Source organism: Nilaparvata lugens, chromosome 1 (assembly GCF_014356525.2).
Source record: "Nilaparvata lugens isolate BPH chromosome 1, ASM1435652v1, whole genome shotgun sequence".
Taxonomy (NCBI): domain Eukaryota; kingdom Metazoa; phylum Arthropoda; class Insecta; order Hemiptera; family Delphacidae; genus Nilaparvata; species Nilaparvata lugens.
The window spans coordinates 30,323,054-30,342,750 of record NC_052504.1 but is presented as its reverse complement, the minus strand read 5'-3'; the positions used below and the strand labels follow the sequence as shown (position 1 = coordinate 30,342,750).

At 31.8% G+C, this 19,697-nt stretch overlaps 1 protein-coding gene across 7 annotated transcripts in view; it reads right to left on the bottom strand.

Moving 5' to 3' along the window:
• The window catches only part of LOC111053511 (insulin receptor substrate 1-B), a 35,836-nt gene extending 23,593 nt beyond the window's left edge, over nt 1-12,243 (bottom strand). For 6 of the 7 annotated variants that reach the window (XM_039425224.1, XM_039425234.1, XM_039425255.1 and 3 more), the window contains exons 1-7: nt 12,135-12,243; nt 8,694-8,818; nt 6,628-6,737; nt 5,214-5,419; nt 2,831-2,979; nt 1,832-1,974; nt 685-803 (exon numbers count right to left, since the gene is read on the bottom strand). In XM_039425224.1, coding sequence (XP_039281158.1) covers nt 685-803; nt 1,832-1,974; nt 2,831-2,979; nt 5,214-5,419; nt 6,628-6,737; nt 8,694-8,818; nt 12,135-12,228 — 946 coding nt within the window. In that variant the 5' untranslated portion in view covers nt 12,229-12,243. Of the gene's footprint in view, nt 1-684; nt 804-1,831; nt 1,975-2,830; nt 2,980-5,213; nt 5,420-6,627; nt 6,738-8,693; nt 8,819-10,238; nt 10,353-12,134 lie in introns of those variants that run through there. The other variant, XM_039425248.1, reaches the window with a different exon arrangement.
• Between the last annotated feature and the right edge of the window lie 7,454 nt (nt 12,244-19,697).

The window sequence follows — 19,697 nt, the reverse complement described above, 5'->3', positions numbered from 1 at the left end:
ATGTTGGTAAGAAGAAGCTTTAGGCAAGCAATAGATTGTAAAATTATATGTAACAACAGAAGTCAATATAAACATTATAACTTAAATCTAATAGGTAATAAAAAGAGAAGAAATGTCTAGGCCTATTCAACAAATGAGGAAACCCAAAATATAAGTGAATGATTTTAATGCTGGGAATATCAAATATCAATTGATAAATTGTTTCTGAAGTGCAAAACATTCTCATGTAGTTAATGAAGCGACAAGTCTTTTTAAAAAATGTCATTTGTAGACCCGCAAAAGTAAGTACTAAATTGTTGAATTCCAAATAAACTTCACAGCAACATATATAACGAAATAGAAGCGAATTTCGTAACCATTCTGGGGACATACAAATATTACAATTTAATATTGTCAATCGAAATAGGATTGTGAAATCATTTCTAGATAAGGGAGAAAGAATAAAGAAAATGATCAAAATAAAAATTGCAAATGTTCTACAAATTTCTAGTTTCCAACTAAGATAATAGACTAGATTCGGAACAAAACGACAGCTGCAGGAGACTAGAAGATAAATAGCTTGTCAACCACGTGTTTCTGATAATATAATAATAGACAAAAAGTCTTTTCGACAAACTAGACGTCTAATTTTGAAACTACTTTTAAAAGTGCGTGCGACGAGAAGATGGTTGGATGGGTACTTACCGGAGTGTGCGGCTGCCCATCTTTGGTTGACGGTGATTGGCTTGGAGGCTTCGGTGGCGGACGACGACCGATGCCGCGCCTTCGGAGCCAAGTCCTTCTGCGAGTTCCTCTTGCATGCACTGCACATTCATTTAAAATATAATAACACGAAATTTAATGGTGAGTTAATTGATCAGTAATAATGAGCCGATTAGCATGTGATTTTACCAATATAACAGCAATACTAGATAAGGCGGTTATAAGTATTGAAAAAATATGTTGTTAATTTGATCAAAAATACTATAAGTTTATCCAGCGAGAAGTCTTCTACAGGAATTTTTCAAGTAGTACTAGAAAAGGGTGATCATATGTAAAGCGCCAGTAAACAAGTCAACTTTGGCTTTCAACCAATGAGACTGATAGCCAATTGAATTATCTTTACATAACTCTCACATAGAATGTTATTTTCATTGTTAAAAAATATAAACACATTGTAGAACAATGAGGTTTCGGTAAAAAGAACGCACTTTTTCAGTAATTATCTTGAAAACTGACCAATGTAAGTACACATAATTGAAGAAATGCTATTGAATGGTGGATTTAATCACATCTTACCATCAACAATCATTATAATCAGTTCTAACAATCAAAGAAAGCAAAGAGAAAGTCATTTTACGCTGGAGAGTGTCAGTCTATAGTGAGATTCGCGTTATAACGTCAGCACCTGATTAAAATTGGTTTGCTATCCTTGTATGTCATTAGAAAAACCAGATCGCCCTATCCTTTTCTACATACGCACTATTGTCAAATTGGTTGTTGATTATGGAAAACATACAATGAACTACCAAAATATAAAAAAATCATCAACTCTATGTAGAGTTGCTGATTCTCTGTTACTATCGACTTCTATATTGGATAACTGCGATTCAAGCTATTCCGGTATATGTGATGTAATATTAATTGTTGACACTTGTTAACAATTATTATCAACTCTGACTCAAATCAATTCTTCAAGAAAAAAGTTATAATTAACTTGAGATTTATTATTGATTAATGAGGAAATATATTTTCATGGCGAATAACATGTATTATAGAAAGAGTTGATCAACAACAATCAACTATTAATTTATTGCATCGGATGAATGACAGCTATCTAATGTAGACTGACCTGAGAATAGCAGCATGCATGTTCTGTGCGATGTTGTTGTCCTCAGTCTGCATCCATAGGTTGCCGGCACCAGTGACCGCCATCTGACCGAGCTCCAAGTAGAAGAACGACTCCAGTTCGCCACATCTCCTGATGCTGTGTAGCTGTGCAGTGCAGTCACACAACAACAATACATTACAACTAACAGCCATCATCAAAGTTTAAGTCACATCATGGAAGTGTGGTGAAAGTTCAAAGTATTTTGAGACTTTGTCATAACATTTTCAGCAATACTTGATTAAATGAATGTGAAACAGTTTTGGCATCATCAGATGAAAGCACATCCCTCATCGATCTGAAAAATTGAATAGAGTCAACCATGTCTCGAAATTGTCATAGTAAAATCAGAAATAACTGACTATTTGAGTAATTGTGATCATGAATAAGATTTTTTTGTAAATTATTCGAGCTTTCTTTAATTTTTTTTTTAATTTTCTTACTAAATTTGAATGTGTAGGAAATGTAATTTTTAAACAAATCTAAAAGAGCCCCTTGTTTATTTTACCAGTTGATTTTTTAATATTGAATAAACCAGGAGCATACCTTAAATGAGAATTTAATATATTTGTAATCAAACTATAATAATAAATGGTAGATTTTTCTAGTTTAAATCACTATGTAAATAGACCTTAATGAGAAAAAGCTTAAAGAACAACAAACAGTTTGATGGTGGGTTTGAAAATTATTTGATATCCATAAGTAACTATTCATTATCAGTAACTACTAATTATGTTATGATCGATAATCGATTCCACAGTTCATCGAATGATGCTGTTATGAAAATAACTCTAATTACAATGTAAACCAATTAAAATTCCAAAGCTATTAGACATTTTTATACACAGATCTCAATTAAATTATAATAAATACACAATCTAAAATGATTACTAAATCTTAAGGGCTGACTGATAGATGATCTCCTTACTTTATATAAATGTAATTATTAGTTGAATTACTCACCGAAAATTCAATGGGATCTGATGTCTCAGCGTTCGGTCCCATCTTCACAAGTGACAATGTTTTGTCTGTGAGGCAAAGATGGTAAGGCCCCAGTATATTTTTACTATGGCCCAATTCTTTTTTCTGAACCACAACCTGCCAAACATGTTCTGAAAAAAGAGCAATTTCAATTATTATTAAAAACAATAAGCAATTCTTCTCTACTCCTACAGTTAGAGTTACAATGTATCCACAATGAAAATTATGCAATAAATGTAACATTCTTGACTCAAACAAAGTCAATTTGACTTCCAGTAAAGTTCTGATGAAGAAGTCACAGACAACAATGAATGTTTAATCTACAACATAAATTATTTGATACAAACTCGCGGTTTCTTCTTGCCATCAACAATTTTTGACATCTAATTTTTTAATAAATTGAGAAAAACTTGACTCAGCCACTCTCGTGTTTCAGGAAAATAATTTTAAGCTCGGACTGCCTGAAATAATATTCAGGTGCGACCTGAAGAGCTGACAACAAACCTGAGCCAGCCAAATCAAACGATATTATTACAGTATTGACATAATAATCGTGTAACTGCACAGCTCCTTATTGCCTAGCCGTATTGTTGTGTATCCAACATAACATAGGACTACCTAGCTACATTTTTGGACTGTTGTATAAATTAGAATTGGAACCGTTTTGGGCATAAGCCTGTGGTACTTTTTTGTAATTCTGAATAGTTAAATAAATGTAATAGTATATTTCGCACCTAGGGCCGAAAATGAAACTTTTCCGGCTCGAAATCGGGTTTCAAGTTCGATGCCTAGAAAAAATTGAGAGCCGGAAACACATTTTTGCCCGTGTTGCGAACGCTATTTTTCGCCACACAAAAAAATAAAACAATATAATATGAGAATAATTGTTTATCAGGCACTTCCGAAAGCAAAACTGAAAGGTCATAGCTCTAGCAAATTTGAGCTAATCTGAATATCAGGAAATTGTACAAGTACTTCTATTTTTTTTATTTTCAGTGGATACAATTACAAATCATATAAATATGATCGGGGAAGAACAACAGACATGGCTCAAAACTATTCTGCTCTCAAATTTTGATAATGAATAACATGTCCAAAAAATAGGTTGTTTTTAGTAGTTCCAAAATTATCTACTAGGTTTAGTGGTAAACGCAGTACTGGGTTTGGGTAGATTGCAATTTGTCTAAATAACCTAAAAGATTATGTTCAATTATTTTTTAATGTGAAAGGTTGAGTTTTTACATTTTTATTCTTTCAAATGGCAATAAGATGATATTATTATGAATGTTTTGATTATTGAATAATAAACACAAAATAATAATGAAAAGTTTTTTGATCAGCTGTTTAAGCGCACTTGAAATTTGGACAATCTGGATGTCAACAATGCTTGTTATCGTCGTCTGCGGAAGTTGAGGTTAGAAGTCCTATTCTAATCTGAAAATCGAATTTGAATAGTTTATAATAATTATATCTTATTTGTATTTCATTCATCCAAATAGAATGATAGTATCTTATTGCAAAATACTTTATTCAATTCTAGAAGCATAAACTAATTCCGTTTCATAATAAACTATTTGTAAAAACGTTCAGCACCAAGGAAATTGACCAAGTAGTTCCAAAATTATCCACCAGGTTTCGTGGCAAACGCAGTACTATGAGGTTAGAGGTCGGATTCTATTATACTCTGAAAATTGAATTTAAAATATTTGAGTTTAATATCTGAGTAATATGAGTTTAAAATATCTTATTTGTATTTCATTCATCCAAATAAAATGTTAGTATCTTATTGCAAAATACTTTATTCAATTCTAGAAGCATAAACTGATTCCGTTTGATAAAATATTTTTGTAAACACGTTCACATCAAATCAGAATCAGCTGACTTCAAGATTATTTTACAGCCCTAGGGCCGTAAAAATTTTACCGGCCTGGTTAGAAAACAATCATTTCCGGCCTCCATATGACGCACGAAAACCAGCTCATTACATCCAAGTGGGGCGAAAAATAAATTACATCATTTAACTAGATGTGGATAATGAGCAGAGTCAGGATTACCAACTCAGAACAAAAAGGAAAGATAAATTGAGCCAACTAATACGAATAACATTCGAACAGGAATCACTAAAAATTAACAGGCCTAGAAATTAACCTGTTTCATTAAAAACATATTTTTAATTGTTCATAATCATTTCATCTTGAATATTTCAATTTTTTGGGATAATTTAGGCTTATCTAATTCAAGACTACTTCACATACCAGATACCACTAATGTATAAAATGTACAGGATTATATTATATCTCGAGGAAAAATAAATGTTCTTCTATATCATGTGGCTTGAATAAATAAACTTGTTAAATGGGATTACCGAAAGCAGGCCTTGGTGGAGGTTCGCCGTCAGGAATATCTTCGCCGGTCTGCAGGGTGAGCAGCTTCTTGAGCCAGTCATCCAACTCCAAGTCATTCTCCAGTACCAGGCAAAAACAATCATTCTTCGTGTACAGGGCTATCACCCACTTCTGTCTAGTATCGTTTCTTTTATTTATATTGAAACAAGTTTTCAATGTAATACTCCTGTGAAACAAGAGATAAATTTCAATAAAATGAAATCATTCAACATGGAAATATAATATGGAATGTGATGTTCACATTTTAACGAGATAGAAGAATTACTGTACGATATAGACCAATAAATAATCTAGATACAAATATTTCTATGTGTATAGATTAATACAAATATAAATATAAATAGAGTAATGAATAATCGTCCTAAATACATCAACTATTGAGAACGAGTTAGATCTATGAATACACAAGCAAAGGTCGAGCTTTCCTGTTTCATGTTTCTTTCTATCGCTAAGAGGGCTGATAGCTTGAAGAAAATTTGACGAGTGACTAAATCTAAAATTAATTAGCGATTTTCTAATTAGTAATTCGCGAATTAGTAATTCCAAGATATAAAAATTTCATGATTCTACCATACAGGCTACTTTAATTGACAATTTGAAGCTTTATCAACACCGCGAACATACAAAAAAAAAAATATACCAGGAAAGCCAGGATGCAGTTAAGACTAAATTGCATCTACAGTATGAAAATTCTCAATGATGCATCAGCATGAGACATCTTAGCAAATGATGACTGTTTCAAACTATATTTCTCTGATTAAAACACAAAATATCCATTTAAATTTGATCATCATCTTTTGATAACAAATTTGGTCAACAAATAATGATGAATGAAATAATAATTTTAAAAATATAATACCATGTGAATGTTTCTTTGATACGCTTGCATTCAAGTCGATCATGGAAGTGAGCAAGTGCAAAAATAAAAAACCTGTTTTGGACTCGTGTAGAAAACTTGAAATTGGAGTACCCTAATTTTTTTTTGAAAAACAATACTTTCTTTACCAATATAGGTAAGGCAAGGAAAGTAGAACGTTACAGTGGAAATTATGACTTACGGTTTCGTTAATGCGTTATTTTCGTCACTAGTTCAATTGATTTTGACAAAGTCAAATCAATGCTGTGATGTATTCTCATTTGTCTCAGCATGAAAAGCAATAACGATTAAACGAAGGTAATAATTGCAATCATACAACCGTCACCGATCTATTCTGAGTAACCGGATGTTGTCAGAAAAATATGGTAACTATAATATAATGCTTACACATTGAACAGTGATAACATCAAAAGAGTTCTTACAATACAATTAATTCGTAGTTTCATTATTCCAATGCATGTTCGATGTTTTATACTTCAATTGAATTTGAACATTACCTTTTCGGTCTATTATTGGCCCGGAACTTCTTTTCAGAATCGTAATACTCCAAACGAGCCGAAGCTTCAGCTGAATCTTTTCGAAGAACAAAGTATTTCTTTCTCATTGTCTGAAAAATAAGTTAATGGATATTGTAAAATAAGATTTATGTAAGAAGCAATAGATACAAAGAAAGCTGAATGATAATAAGTTAACAATGTACTTTAAAAAGTCTTACAACAGATAAACAGTTCAATATAAATGTTGACTTTCTTGTTTAGGGTTACTAATATAATATGTAGATAGAAAGTTAGAAATCAAAAGTACCCTTTTAGCTTTAGTTTTTTATCTCTTCACAAAACATGTTTAAAACCTTCAGGTCACACTTAAAAATTACTTCAAAGTTTGAAACATTTTGTGTGAAAATAAAAAATAAAATTAAAAGGGGTATTTAATTTTTCATGAAAAATTATCATAAATTATGTTTTCTCCTGTCCAAGCCAACATTTTCATTCTTACTCCACTCTGAACAAAAAATAATAAGATTTTCTAATAAAATAGTTATATAAACTAAATAATTCACATGCAATGACATCAATTTTCGAATTTAAATAATATTGAGTTACATAACATTCTAGTTATGCAATCACATTTGTTTGGCTACAGTTGAGCACACAATTAAAGTTGAAATAATATATGAATATTGAGAAGTAATAATTATTATTCCTGACTAAATAATTATAGTTTTAGTAAATAAAATAGTCATGTAAAATACAGAGAAATTTAGGAAAGAAATGAAATCAAGATTATCTTTGATATACGGTGTCACAAAAGTTTCCCCAGTATTTGTGCTTTATTTAGTATCTTCTGGATGTTGATCATGTATAGTGCGTACACGCGCAAGACAAATGCACAATGGAACTGACTATGAAATATTAATGAATGTCATTTTATGATAAAATCTGACAGATGAAGGCATCATTTCTAAGTCAGAAAGTTAAAAACTCCAAGGGAAACGATGTCAAACGGGTCAAGTACAAGGAAAGTGAACAAAGCATCAAAAACTTTCAAGAAAGATTCTCAAGTCAAAATATGAGCAATATTCATTCACCTAAAACTGAAGTAAGTGAAGGCCTGCATTTATTCAAATACTGCTGGGCTCTTTCCTTATTCAACTTGAAAACCCAACATTTTTTTAAAATGAATTGGAAATGCTAAATAAGTTTGACATTTGATGTTAGTTTACAATAATTGGACTATTTCCAAAACAAATGTTGAGATTCTAGTACATATAACAACTTTAACCGTGTTCCAAAAGTAGATTACAAATAATGTCAACAAATTTTTAAATAGAATCTAAATTGTCGTTGATATGCTGTTTACTGATTTCAAAGTTCATCTTCTGCTAAATGATTCAATCTTTGGCAATTTCGAATCTCTACTTCTATAAAATATACCTTTTTAATGTCATTTCTATTTCTGTAAATTTAAGAAATCCCTCCTTAAAAAGAATGATAATTAAAAGTTTTCCCTTTACGATTTAATACTTTTATTTCTTCAAATTTTAAAGTTTTTTTTTCTTTAATCATCAACGTAAATATTGTAAGACTTATGATAAAAATTATGTAATGTGGCGTTAACTATTCATCAAGATGACTGTCTATGAGGTGAAACGCCAAGAAGCCGCTTTGAATATTGTCTCATTACAGCTGTACATTTATACGGATTTTACGAACATCTCTTGTTTTTATTCGAAACTTTGAACTATAGAAAAATCAGTACTCATTTAATTACACTAATCGAGATCAATAATTATATTGAATAAGCTGATTATTCCTACTTAGCTTTGCGCTGATTTCGTATTAGGTTTAAGCACGCTTGTTGTGTCACATTAACACATTATAAGGTATTGGCTACTATCCTTGAAAAAAAAATATAGTTGTTTGTTAAATATCAGGCGTATTAAACCAGCATATCAAAAATAACAAGAAGCACTGATAGACACTTAATTCGACAAAAATAATAGTTACCACCGAGAAAAATTGTTTGTATTTAATTTTGAATGTATTCAGTGTCAGTGAAGTACCTTGAGCTTCTTTAAGTATCCCATCTTGACAATGTCGTCAGTACTCTGCCGGTGAGGAGGTTCCTTGTCTCCTCCTCCTCCCAGTGATGACCAACTCTTCACAGACATTTCGGCAACAATTAAATCTGCAAAAAATATTCTATTATTAAATTGATATGATATAATTATTATCAAATGAAATTATATTTTAATAATAAGGTCAGTTAGATTACATTTAAAAATTGTCTAGAAACAATAAAGCTCAAATTACTTCCGCCCATAATATAACAAATGAGGATAGCTAATTTAAAACAATCGTTAAATCTATTTGTTTATGAATATGATCAGTTTTGGTAATTTTTTATAATGATTATGATCTGTTTTATTGAAGAATAATCTTAAAAGTAGCCATGTTTCAAGTAAATTTTAATTAATTTATTATCTCCTTTACAAAGTATTCGTATAACATATATGAGCTTCAAGGTAATAGCATGGATCCTTCCCTCATAATGAAGCAGTTTAAATTACTTCTACCAATTCAAGATTGAAAATTTTCTACTCTAGAAGAAAATATCAACACATAGACGATTCAATTATATTCACAGTGCCTAACAGTTTCATGCTGCTTTATTGTGGATCTATTACATTTTTATTTAGCGAATCGTTTTTCGATTTAAACAATTGCTGAGAAGGACTTCTTTTAAAATGAGTACCGTACCTTGATAACAGAGACTGTTAAGTGTGTTGCCACTTTGACACGTACAAAAACGATGATTAAACTAGATAACCATTGTATCTGACAATAAGAACTCAAAACGCCATTAACAATGTTTACAACATTCTGTAGAGCTTGGATGGTAATGGAAGATAGCGAAATAGAATTGAATACCATGGAGAGAAACAAGTCACATTAAACTTTTCTACAACCTCTACAGCTCTGTAAACACAAACAGGAATTATCTATGTGTGTAGTCTATACAGATTATCTATTGATAGAGGTACGAGACACTAGATGTCATAAAGCTGAAGACATGTTGGAATTTTAAATACAGAACTCATAATTACATAACCAGTCAAATATTATTATCAAAACACAATATTATCAATCATTCTAAAGTTTAATTTCTCAAAACTCTTCTAAGCTAACAAATCAAAGTAACTTGATTATTTCATTTCAGATAAAGAATGTAATCATTCCATATATTGCTGAGAACACTATCGAGTTCAATGGCATTAGATTCCGTTATGAATGAAACGAAATAACAAACTATTAATGGGACAATTCACTGCAAGGACTTCGATCGATGGAACTTATTCAGTAATCTATTCACTTCCACTGGTTTGGACTTTCTCCTTATCTTGTTATTCAATTTATAGTTTCAACAATAACATGAGTCAGTAATAAGCTGTTGAATTTAATTTTAGGCTTGTGCTGGTTACTAAGAAGATAACTTTTCAAGCTAATAGAAGAATGTAAGAAATGCTGTATCACAAAATGATATTTGAAAAAAATGTATTTTTAAACGTAATTTGGCTTTTACTTCATCAAAGTTGTCAATGTCTCACCTGAAAAAAGCTGGTGGATAAAGCATTCACCGAATAAATAAAATTAGAGATGCAGATAATGAGAGCTCAATGATGATGAGCACGAATAATGTTCAGACTTCAACAATAATGCTTGGAATAATGCCGGACTGCATTGCATTGATAGTAAAACCATAAAAGATAGTATTGAGTCAATAGCAACTCGAATATCACAATGAATCACTACAGAAACTAATCAATACACTACTGGCACCTCATCTTTTAGGTAGTTCATTATTTCTTGCTGAATAATATAATTTCACACAATGGATCATTAATAGAACACAATAAAATCAAGTCGATCCAACAGACAATAAAACCAGTTATAAAGTTATGAATTGGAACCGCTTACACTTGTTTAAAGACGTCACGACAAGAGTGATCGAATCAGTTCGGGCTTTTAAGGAGAATACTGATGTAATAACTATCAAATCAACAGATTCATGGAAAGATAAAGCTCAATACTTTTTTACATTTTAGAAAAATTTCAAAAACTGAAAGATAAACTATCTAATGATGAACTAATAATTGAAATAATACCAAGAATGAAAATTGAATTGGGTCAACATTTTTAGTTGAAAATTTTATCAACTCCAGAGAATTCAGTTCTATGAAATGAATTTTATGGTTTGTGAACAAAACAAAGCAAACACAGTTTGAAGGTGGGCGGGCAGATGGTATCAGGGTTGATATCTTGTGACTGGTAAGGGTAAAAATCTGGTGTGGCACACTCACACAACTTTCCTTGCCGTTATGAAAATTGATCACTTGACGCTAGTGTTCACGCGCATCACAGTCTACTATTATTCAAAGAAATACGCCAGCTGGTGACAGGACAATAACGCAGAAGACACACGAAGTCTGCTATCTCTTCATAGTGAATGATTCAATAGAATCAACAGTTGCCAACAGTTTGCAATTAAAATAATAACATTTTCTCGAATTTCAAGCTTATTTTCAATTTTAGGTGAAAATGTTATTGAACATTAATTGTAGAGATTTTCATGCTCAATCTTTTCCACTTGAATTTTTTGTTTAAATTGTATTTAAAGCCTGATAATTTGGAACCTAAAATCGAACTTTGCATAGATGAAGCAGAACTCCTGAAATTTTTACAGATATGAGACTTGTGGCAGTTGATAGAGCATATCAATTACTATAATAGGTATAAATTTGATCAAAATCGTTGGAGCCGTTTTCGAGAAAATCGCAAAAAACCCTGTTTTTGACAACATTTTCATCATTTTAGCCGCCATCTTGAATTGCATTTGATTGAAATTGTTCGTGTCGGATTCTTATATTGTAAGGACCTTAAGTTCCAAATTTCAAGTCATTCCGTTAATTGGGAGATGAGATATCGTGTACACAGACGCACATACACTCATACACACACACAAACAGACCAATACCCAAAAAACACTTTTTTGGACTCAGGGGATCTTGAAACGTATAGAAATTTAGAAATTGGGGTACCTTAATTTTTTTCGGAAAGCAATACTTGCCTTACCTATGGTAATAGGGCAAGGAAAGTAAAACGGGTGTAACAAAGGGATTGGCAGATAGAACACGTGTTTTACAACTTCTCACATCACATTAGAGATAATCAACTTCTCAATCAGATGAGATGAAGATATGATATTAATAAGACTGATTATGAAGTTGTTATCTAAAAGTAAATTATACAATTTCCCTTATATTATAAAATTAATTCTTTACGTCGATATAATAATTATTATGAAATCTACACCAAACTGTTAGTCTTGATATGAAATTCGCTTAATATGAAAATGAAATGAAATAATGATAATATGAAATTCACTTCAATTTGTTAGCCTTGATTGAAAGGGAAGCATTAATCTTAATATAAAGAATACTAACAGTTTAAAGTGAATTTCACTGTAGGATGGTAGCTTTCAATATGCACAGTTTTTGCGGTAGGAGGGATTTGATTCCAGAAAAGTGATGAATACATAATTAAATATTTACCTGATACAGAAGGTAATGAATGATTTCAAAAAGAAATAAAGTAACTAAATATTAAACTAATATTAAAATATTTTTAATAATTCCTTTGCAATGAATTGAATAGAAAGTGTTAATTATCATCAAAATTTAATTTAGTTCAAGGGTAAACAATAAACGCAAGGTTAGAATAGACTTCTGTTGATATAGTCGATGAGTTGTTTTTGTCTGATATTGGACAGGATTTAGTTGGAAAATGAAATTTTGAATTATCGGATTAAGATTGTGATATGAAATGAGACAGTATTGTTAATTTCAAATGTCCAGCAAGTTAAATGAATTTGAACTAAACGATTCCACTAATCGAGATAAGAAAATGATATCATTATCATGAAAATAACGGCTAATAAATTAATATGCTTTTCTCACAAACAAGAAAGAAAAGAGACAAATGGCATAATAGTTGGTTGTACTCAAGATAACAAAAGATAGCCTGTGCCCTCAAGTTACTAAAAATGGATGGATATGACACTGTTTTTCAACTAAGTGCAAATTGAAAAACAACTTTGAATGCCAGATGGAAGAAGCTATATAAATTGGAATGACGAATTTTTTCATTGGGGAAAATTGATTTCCTGTTCATCGAATTTAATGAGTCACGCTTTCGAAAGAATATAATCTGAGTGATCATATTATGAAGTAAATGAAGTAAAAGATCTATCATATAATTGATAAGGGTGCCGATTCGTATGAATGGAATCTCATCAGTACAATGATCAATAATCAAACCAACTTCCAGACATTTCATTCAATCAGAGATCAACTTTAAAAATGCGATTCAGATTGGGAGAGTGCAGTGTTCAAAGATGAATGATGAAACAAGTTTTAAGCAACATTTCCATTGAATTTTAGAACACATTGAAGAGAATCTTCACACATCAAGGAAGCAATAATTAGCATTGCCACGACAATAAAAACTGTTATACTTTAAATAATTCTATTAGACTATCCTATTCAGAACTCGTACTTCATACAATAGCATCAACAATCTAGTAATAAATAATTACTTATAGTCACAAATACAGTGCAATAAATTACAAAAATAAAATACTACATTTAAACAAGTTCATTTTTTTGGACGAATTGATTGCTTTATAAATTAATATAATTAGATTAATTCATTTTAATATTACTCGAATTTATTGAGGACTAAGTATTGGTTGGACTTATCATTACATTTCAAGTTAAATTATCAAGTCTGAATATTGCTTTGTACATTGTTGAGAGATTCCATTTTTGTTTTTTCTTTTGAACAATAAGAAAGTAAAAACTAAGAGGACTGATAGAAATTGTATTACTTGAAACAATTTCGATAAAGATTGACAGAATATAATAGGACTTGCTCCAATTGATGGTAGAAATAATTTCGACTCAACTATTTGGAGTTCTATTAGTTGCGTTATTTGGAGTTAAAGTCTCGCATCACGATTTTTGAAACATTTAACAGGTGACATTTTCCAAAGTTTTTCGATTAGGATTATCGAGCTACAAAACTGGAACAATTTTTTAAGGCTGTGCAAAGGCTAAAAATAAACTTCCTACTGGTGATATTATTCTAAGTTTTTAGATTTGTATATCATCAAGCTATCAAAATGAAAAAGTTTTCTCAGGAAAACATTTTTTTTCAATCATTAATTTTTGAGATATGAGCGGCTAAAGTTTAAATTTTCGGGACAGAACATTTCAAATTCGGTACGATATAAATCCATGAGATTTAGAGGATGGATTCTTCATGGTATTTTTGATCTAGTAAAACAAACATTTTCTGAAAATATCAATTTTTGGTAAATTGAATAGCTTTCTTTTTTTTGATATTTCAAGAAAATTTTTGTTAGCTTTCTCAAAAATTGATATTTTAAAGAAAATTTTTGTTTTACTAGATCAACAATACCATGAAGAATCAATCTATCCTCTAAATCTCATGGATTTATCTCTCACCGAATTCGAAATTTTCTGTCCCAAAAATTAAAACTTTAGGCGCTCATATCTCAAATAGTAATGATCAGAAAAAAAATGTTTTCTTGTGAAAACTTTTTCATTTTGATAGCTTGATGATATAAAAGCGCCTAAAATTAAAATTTTTGGGTTGATCAATTCCAGAATTGATAGCAAATGAATTAATGAAATTCTGAGAATGAATTCTCTAAGATATTGTTTATCGAATGAAATGAGTTATTTAATTTATCAGAATATCATTTCTAGGGAAATTAAATTCATAAAAAATAACCTAATTTCAATTATTCATTTCAATCAGAATTTTAGTTATTATTTTGACTAATTTTTTAAAGCACAAATAATCTGAATTGATAATCTGAAAAATTAAGTAAACTACTGTATGTCATTTGATATGTCATGTATTTATTTGCTACCCAGTCTGAAATTGATCACTACAAAGAATTTCACTTTAGGCGCTCATATCTCAAAAAGTTAAATGATAAGAAAAATGCTTCCTTAGACGATATTCATTCCATTCTGGTGATTTGATAGAATCCAAATTAAAAACCTAAATATCACTAATATAATTTTTTTAAAAGCGTGGTGCACAGGCTTAATATTATTTCAACTGTTTGATTGAAACATTTAAATTTGAATAAATTGAAAAATGTTTATTCTATACTTTATAGTAATTGCAAAATTCAGACTAGCAATAAAGATGAATGTATATAATATATTCTCAGTTGAATTTTGAAGGAAAAATCCCTCCCCAGGTGTTTGAATGCTGCAACACACACAGAGGTAGCCTACATCTGAATGCTTATGTCTGCTCAAGTATGGATGCAGACATTTGATTTTTTCCCGTCTGTCTGTTGCAGGGTGCGTTTGCAATAGAATCCCATATTAGTCATATGTAGTCACATACTTGATTATTAGGTCTTATTATAAGACCTGATTATTAGATCGTTTATCATAATCTCCTCTAAATCTCTAGTCAAATATCTAGCAAAAATTAAGTATTGAATTAGCACGCTCCCAAATAACATTAAATATAAATTATAAATAAAATACAGATATGAATTAGGAGTCTTATGAGTTTTTGTCATTGAAATACATCGAGCTGAGGTATGATTTTAATCATTCTACAGCATGAAACTGCAAAGTACCAGTCTAAATATTAGGCCTATGTAGTGTCAATATCTAGTCGCTAACTACAACGAGGTCTTGATCAAAGAGCAAAATGTAATACGAGGCCCTTGGTCACCAGCGGGTCACCTGATGAGATGACCGCAAACACTTGCGGCCGAGTGTAAAGCCCGCTGGGACACCAGTCGAGTCGCCAAGTTCTAGTAGCCGGCAGAATCTGGCAAAACTATTCCCGGTTTCACAAGCTTGATCAGATAAAACATGGTCAAGCCATGAGTATTAAAATTATTGACAGTGACTATCGTCATACAAATATAATATGTTCTAGTACACTCGTTCTACAGTTTACCTGATTTGACCATGATCAAATGTCTTGACCAAGTTTGGTGAAACTGGAAGACACTTGGCGACCCAAAGGTTTCCGAAATTGGTGGCCGAATATAATAAGGGTCTTATACTAAAGAATCGGTATTAACTTATCTACTTCACATTAAAAAATTGCTATATTCCAATTTAACTTTACATTTTATTTTTTCCGCGCATTATCATATAAATTTACTATTGCATTACATTTCTGGGAATTTTACTTTAGTTATTGTTGCATTGAATCTATGGAACTCAACACAATTGAATTTATGAACTGATTTTTATAGAACAGTATTTTTCTCTTTCTTTATATTTATAAGCCTATAGGCTAATTCTAAACTCATTCAAAATAAGTATAGCCTAAATGTTTGTTGATATCATTAGCTCATTGCTGTAAATTATGTTTAATTACTTCAATTCATAAAATATTAATCTTTATTATTAAATGTAGATCATGTAGCAGAATTAGCCACATAAACATCATTCTTATTTACAGCAAAATTATCAGATGTTCAAATCATTAATATCGTCTGAATGGGTTTTGAACAACGACGTTTGGAAATACCTTAATTTACAGAACCTGAAAAATATTATTAGTAGAGCACAAAATTGAAATGCATATCATTTGGTAGCCTATTGGAAAAAGTCTAAAAACGATTTAATGTGAGAAGGCATATGCCTACATGGGAAATCAAGATGTAGCCAATTATAACATATTTTCACAAACACAAACAACAGTTAATGGTATCAAATATTCTAATTATATACACGTACACTGTATTCTACGGTGTTACAATTACCAAGGGCAAATTTTTTTATGCGCAATATCCAAACACTTGGAAATTCCAGGTCAAGAATGGCATTTCCTGCCAATTCCTGTAGATATTCGTCCACAAAAATCCGTACCAACTATATACAGTCATTGCTTAGTACGAACAAATATTTAATCTACTGAGTCTGTCTCAGATTAAAATTATCTAATATAACTACCGTAGTGATTCTTTTATTAAAACCTACTACAAGACGCAAAGAACTCTAAAATTAACGCGCAATTTAATTATATCCTACATTTAATGCCAACATCAAAATGATCTGCACTGTCCAGTTAGAGATTTTAAGAACAAGACACTGGCATGACACCGGATAAAAGTAGTTGATTTACTACTTTTCGAGCCAAAAATAAGAAAAGAACACTCATCAGCACACATCTTTTTAGAAAAGGTCATGTGTGACTGTGTACATGTCGAGGTTGTAAACAACTTGTACGCATGCGCCGCAGGCCAACAACTCGATACTGGCCCGATGATTAAATTTGCGTCATGCATGAATCATTTCCTTCAACACGTTAAATAGTCACTGATAATTGTTAATTTCACTGCACAAAAATGTCTTTACTATGATCGAAGAAAGTATCTCAATTTAAAGTCAATCACAACGACTATACACTTTGAACGCGAATAGTCGCAGACGAGTCCTTGACATTCTAGACACTGCCTACGTCGAAATAATATCAACCGTTATTTCAAAATAGTGGGCGAAATGTTTCTGCACAACACATGACAAGTTTGAATAGGTGTTTAATAGAAACCGTGTAGCAATTTTAAGACGCAAATAGATGTCAGCAAACGATAGAAATCGAATGACTAGACGAGACACTGACAACGCTCGAATACAAGCATGGCCTCACAATACTACGTCGCAGTAAGCGTACAACTGGATCGATTACCGAACGAAGGCCCAAGATGCCCGCCCGCCCCCCGCCACCTCTGACGCGCCGTGCCGTGTCAACTCATTCATGGCTGCGGCTCTGCACCCTGCCACCACCAGACCCCCCCCACACCCCATCACCAGGCCCTATTGCAGGGTAACGCCTAGCGTCTGGCGTGCTGTGCTATGTATGTATCGGGCCCGCTCAGCACTGACACACCCACGATAAAGATGCGACACTTGCAGTCACACTGTCAAATCAGCTACGGTATTTATTTGACACCTAGCTATGCAAACCTATCATTTTCAAAAATAGCAAATATTATGCAATGGAAACCTGTAGGAAACCGCACAAAACCACTTTTCTAGTCAAGCCACTGTTAAAACAATAGTATTATTATAAGCTAGGTTGTATAGCCTTGCCCATGTGGATAGTCTACTTTTATATTGCAAAAATTATAACTTACTTTAGATTAAAAAGTAGTGCAACCCATTTATGAATAATTATTTACATAAAAATGAACCGTTACTTCTTCATAATTATGAATGGAATATGTATAATTTCCCATTAAATTTTCTAGGCAGAAATCAAATTTTCAAAATAATTGAAGGCAGACTTGAAAATCAAAATAAGCATCCAGACATTTCTTATCTTAAAGCCAGTTGCGGATCCAGGATTGAATCAAGGGGAGGCTGAATAATGTGTCTGGGTTCAACTCCCAGAATAATTATGGTATAAATATTCAAAAGTTTCGTTCTGTTCATAAACATAAATGAAGTTCCATTCATTATGGGAGGCCAATCTTGCAATCAACTGAAAAAAGATGATAATATCCATTCAAAAAAAAACCCTGTAATCAGATTACTCTGTTGGTACTGGACTCCTGGACTGAAAGGATTTTTCTGAAAGAGTGCACGAATAAATCTATATATTATATCAATTTTTCTTCATTTTTACAGTAGGCCTACCGTATTTAACTAGGGTACTACGAAAATGCTTAAAGAGACACCGCTCTCTTCTTCAGTATGGTCCCTTTATTTTCAATCATTAAAAGAATATGGTACTTTTGAACTATATACTCAGTCACTTGAAAATTCGTTCTACAGGCTAAGTTGTGAACAATTTATTTAACTTGCTCTTGTGAATGCATTAGTCTTCAACTTATTCCTGAAAATATATTTGACCGCTTTTGAAGGCTTGATCAGGCGTTCATTCCTTATTAAGCCTAATTATATATAGAACTCGCAAGTTATGCTTAAAGTTCCGCGGACCTTTTCTAAACTAACATTTTTAATAATAAGCTTATTGATACCGAAATAGCTGATTATTGGGATTTGAAATTCACTAATTCGTTTAAATATTAGTGTACGGTAGCTGATTAGGGTACAAAAATTAGTGTATGTAGTTTAGACACAATAATTTTCCTTTGGCTGTGATATTGTGATTCATCTTATATTAATCATTTTAAAAATAAATAGGTGACTAGTAATAAATAAGTTTTAATTTGAATTCATACATATTTAAACAACTGACGATGCTACACTAAGCAAAGAAACTTCTGTTTTGATAGATTTTTTTAGTGAAGAATACAACATGTATTTTAGTGTTTCTATTTCATGAAAATCATCTTTGAAACATCACTGACAACAGTTTTAAATCTACTATCATTATTTATTTTCCATTTAGGAGTTGTTTGACCATTCCAACCTGGGGCTCCGATTCCCAAGGAGGTTTGACAAGCGATTTGTGACATAACTACTCCTGAGGTGAGCAGTCATGTCCATGTCCGCGTTCTACTACAAATCGTTTGCTCTGAGCAGACGGAGTGAGCCCAAGGTGCTTTCTGCATTCGGCCTGCCAGTGAATTAGAACTTTTTTCACAAGCCGGTAATGTTTTACGATTCGAAAGTATAGTGATTGGCGAACCCCTCATAAGACACTAATTATGAACACAATGAATTTAACAGAGTAGCCAGCTGGGTTCAGTTTGTGCAGTTCCTCAAAAGAAGCTCCTGATACTTAGTCCGTTTGTCCTCCTCCTTTGCAGCAATATTGCGTTCAGCTATTGCAGAAAGTTCAATGACTAATATTGCCTTTGCAACCAAATCCTGAAAGACAACCTGGTGGTGAGGAATGAATAATCCCAGTATAATCGGTATTCATCATTCTCTACAACAGACATCTCCTAGGATGTAAGGCAGCATTGGTGTTTTGTCTGTACGGTATGAGTGCCGTGGATGGTAGTACAGGAGTGGAGCACTCGC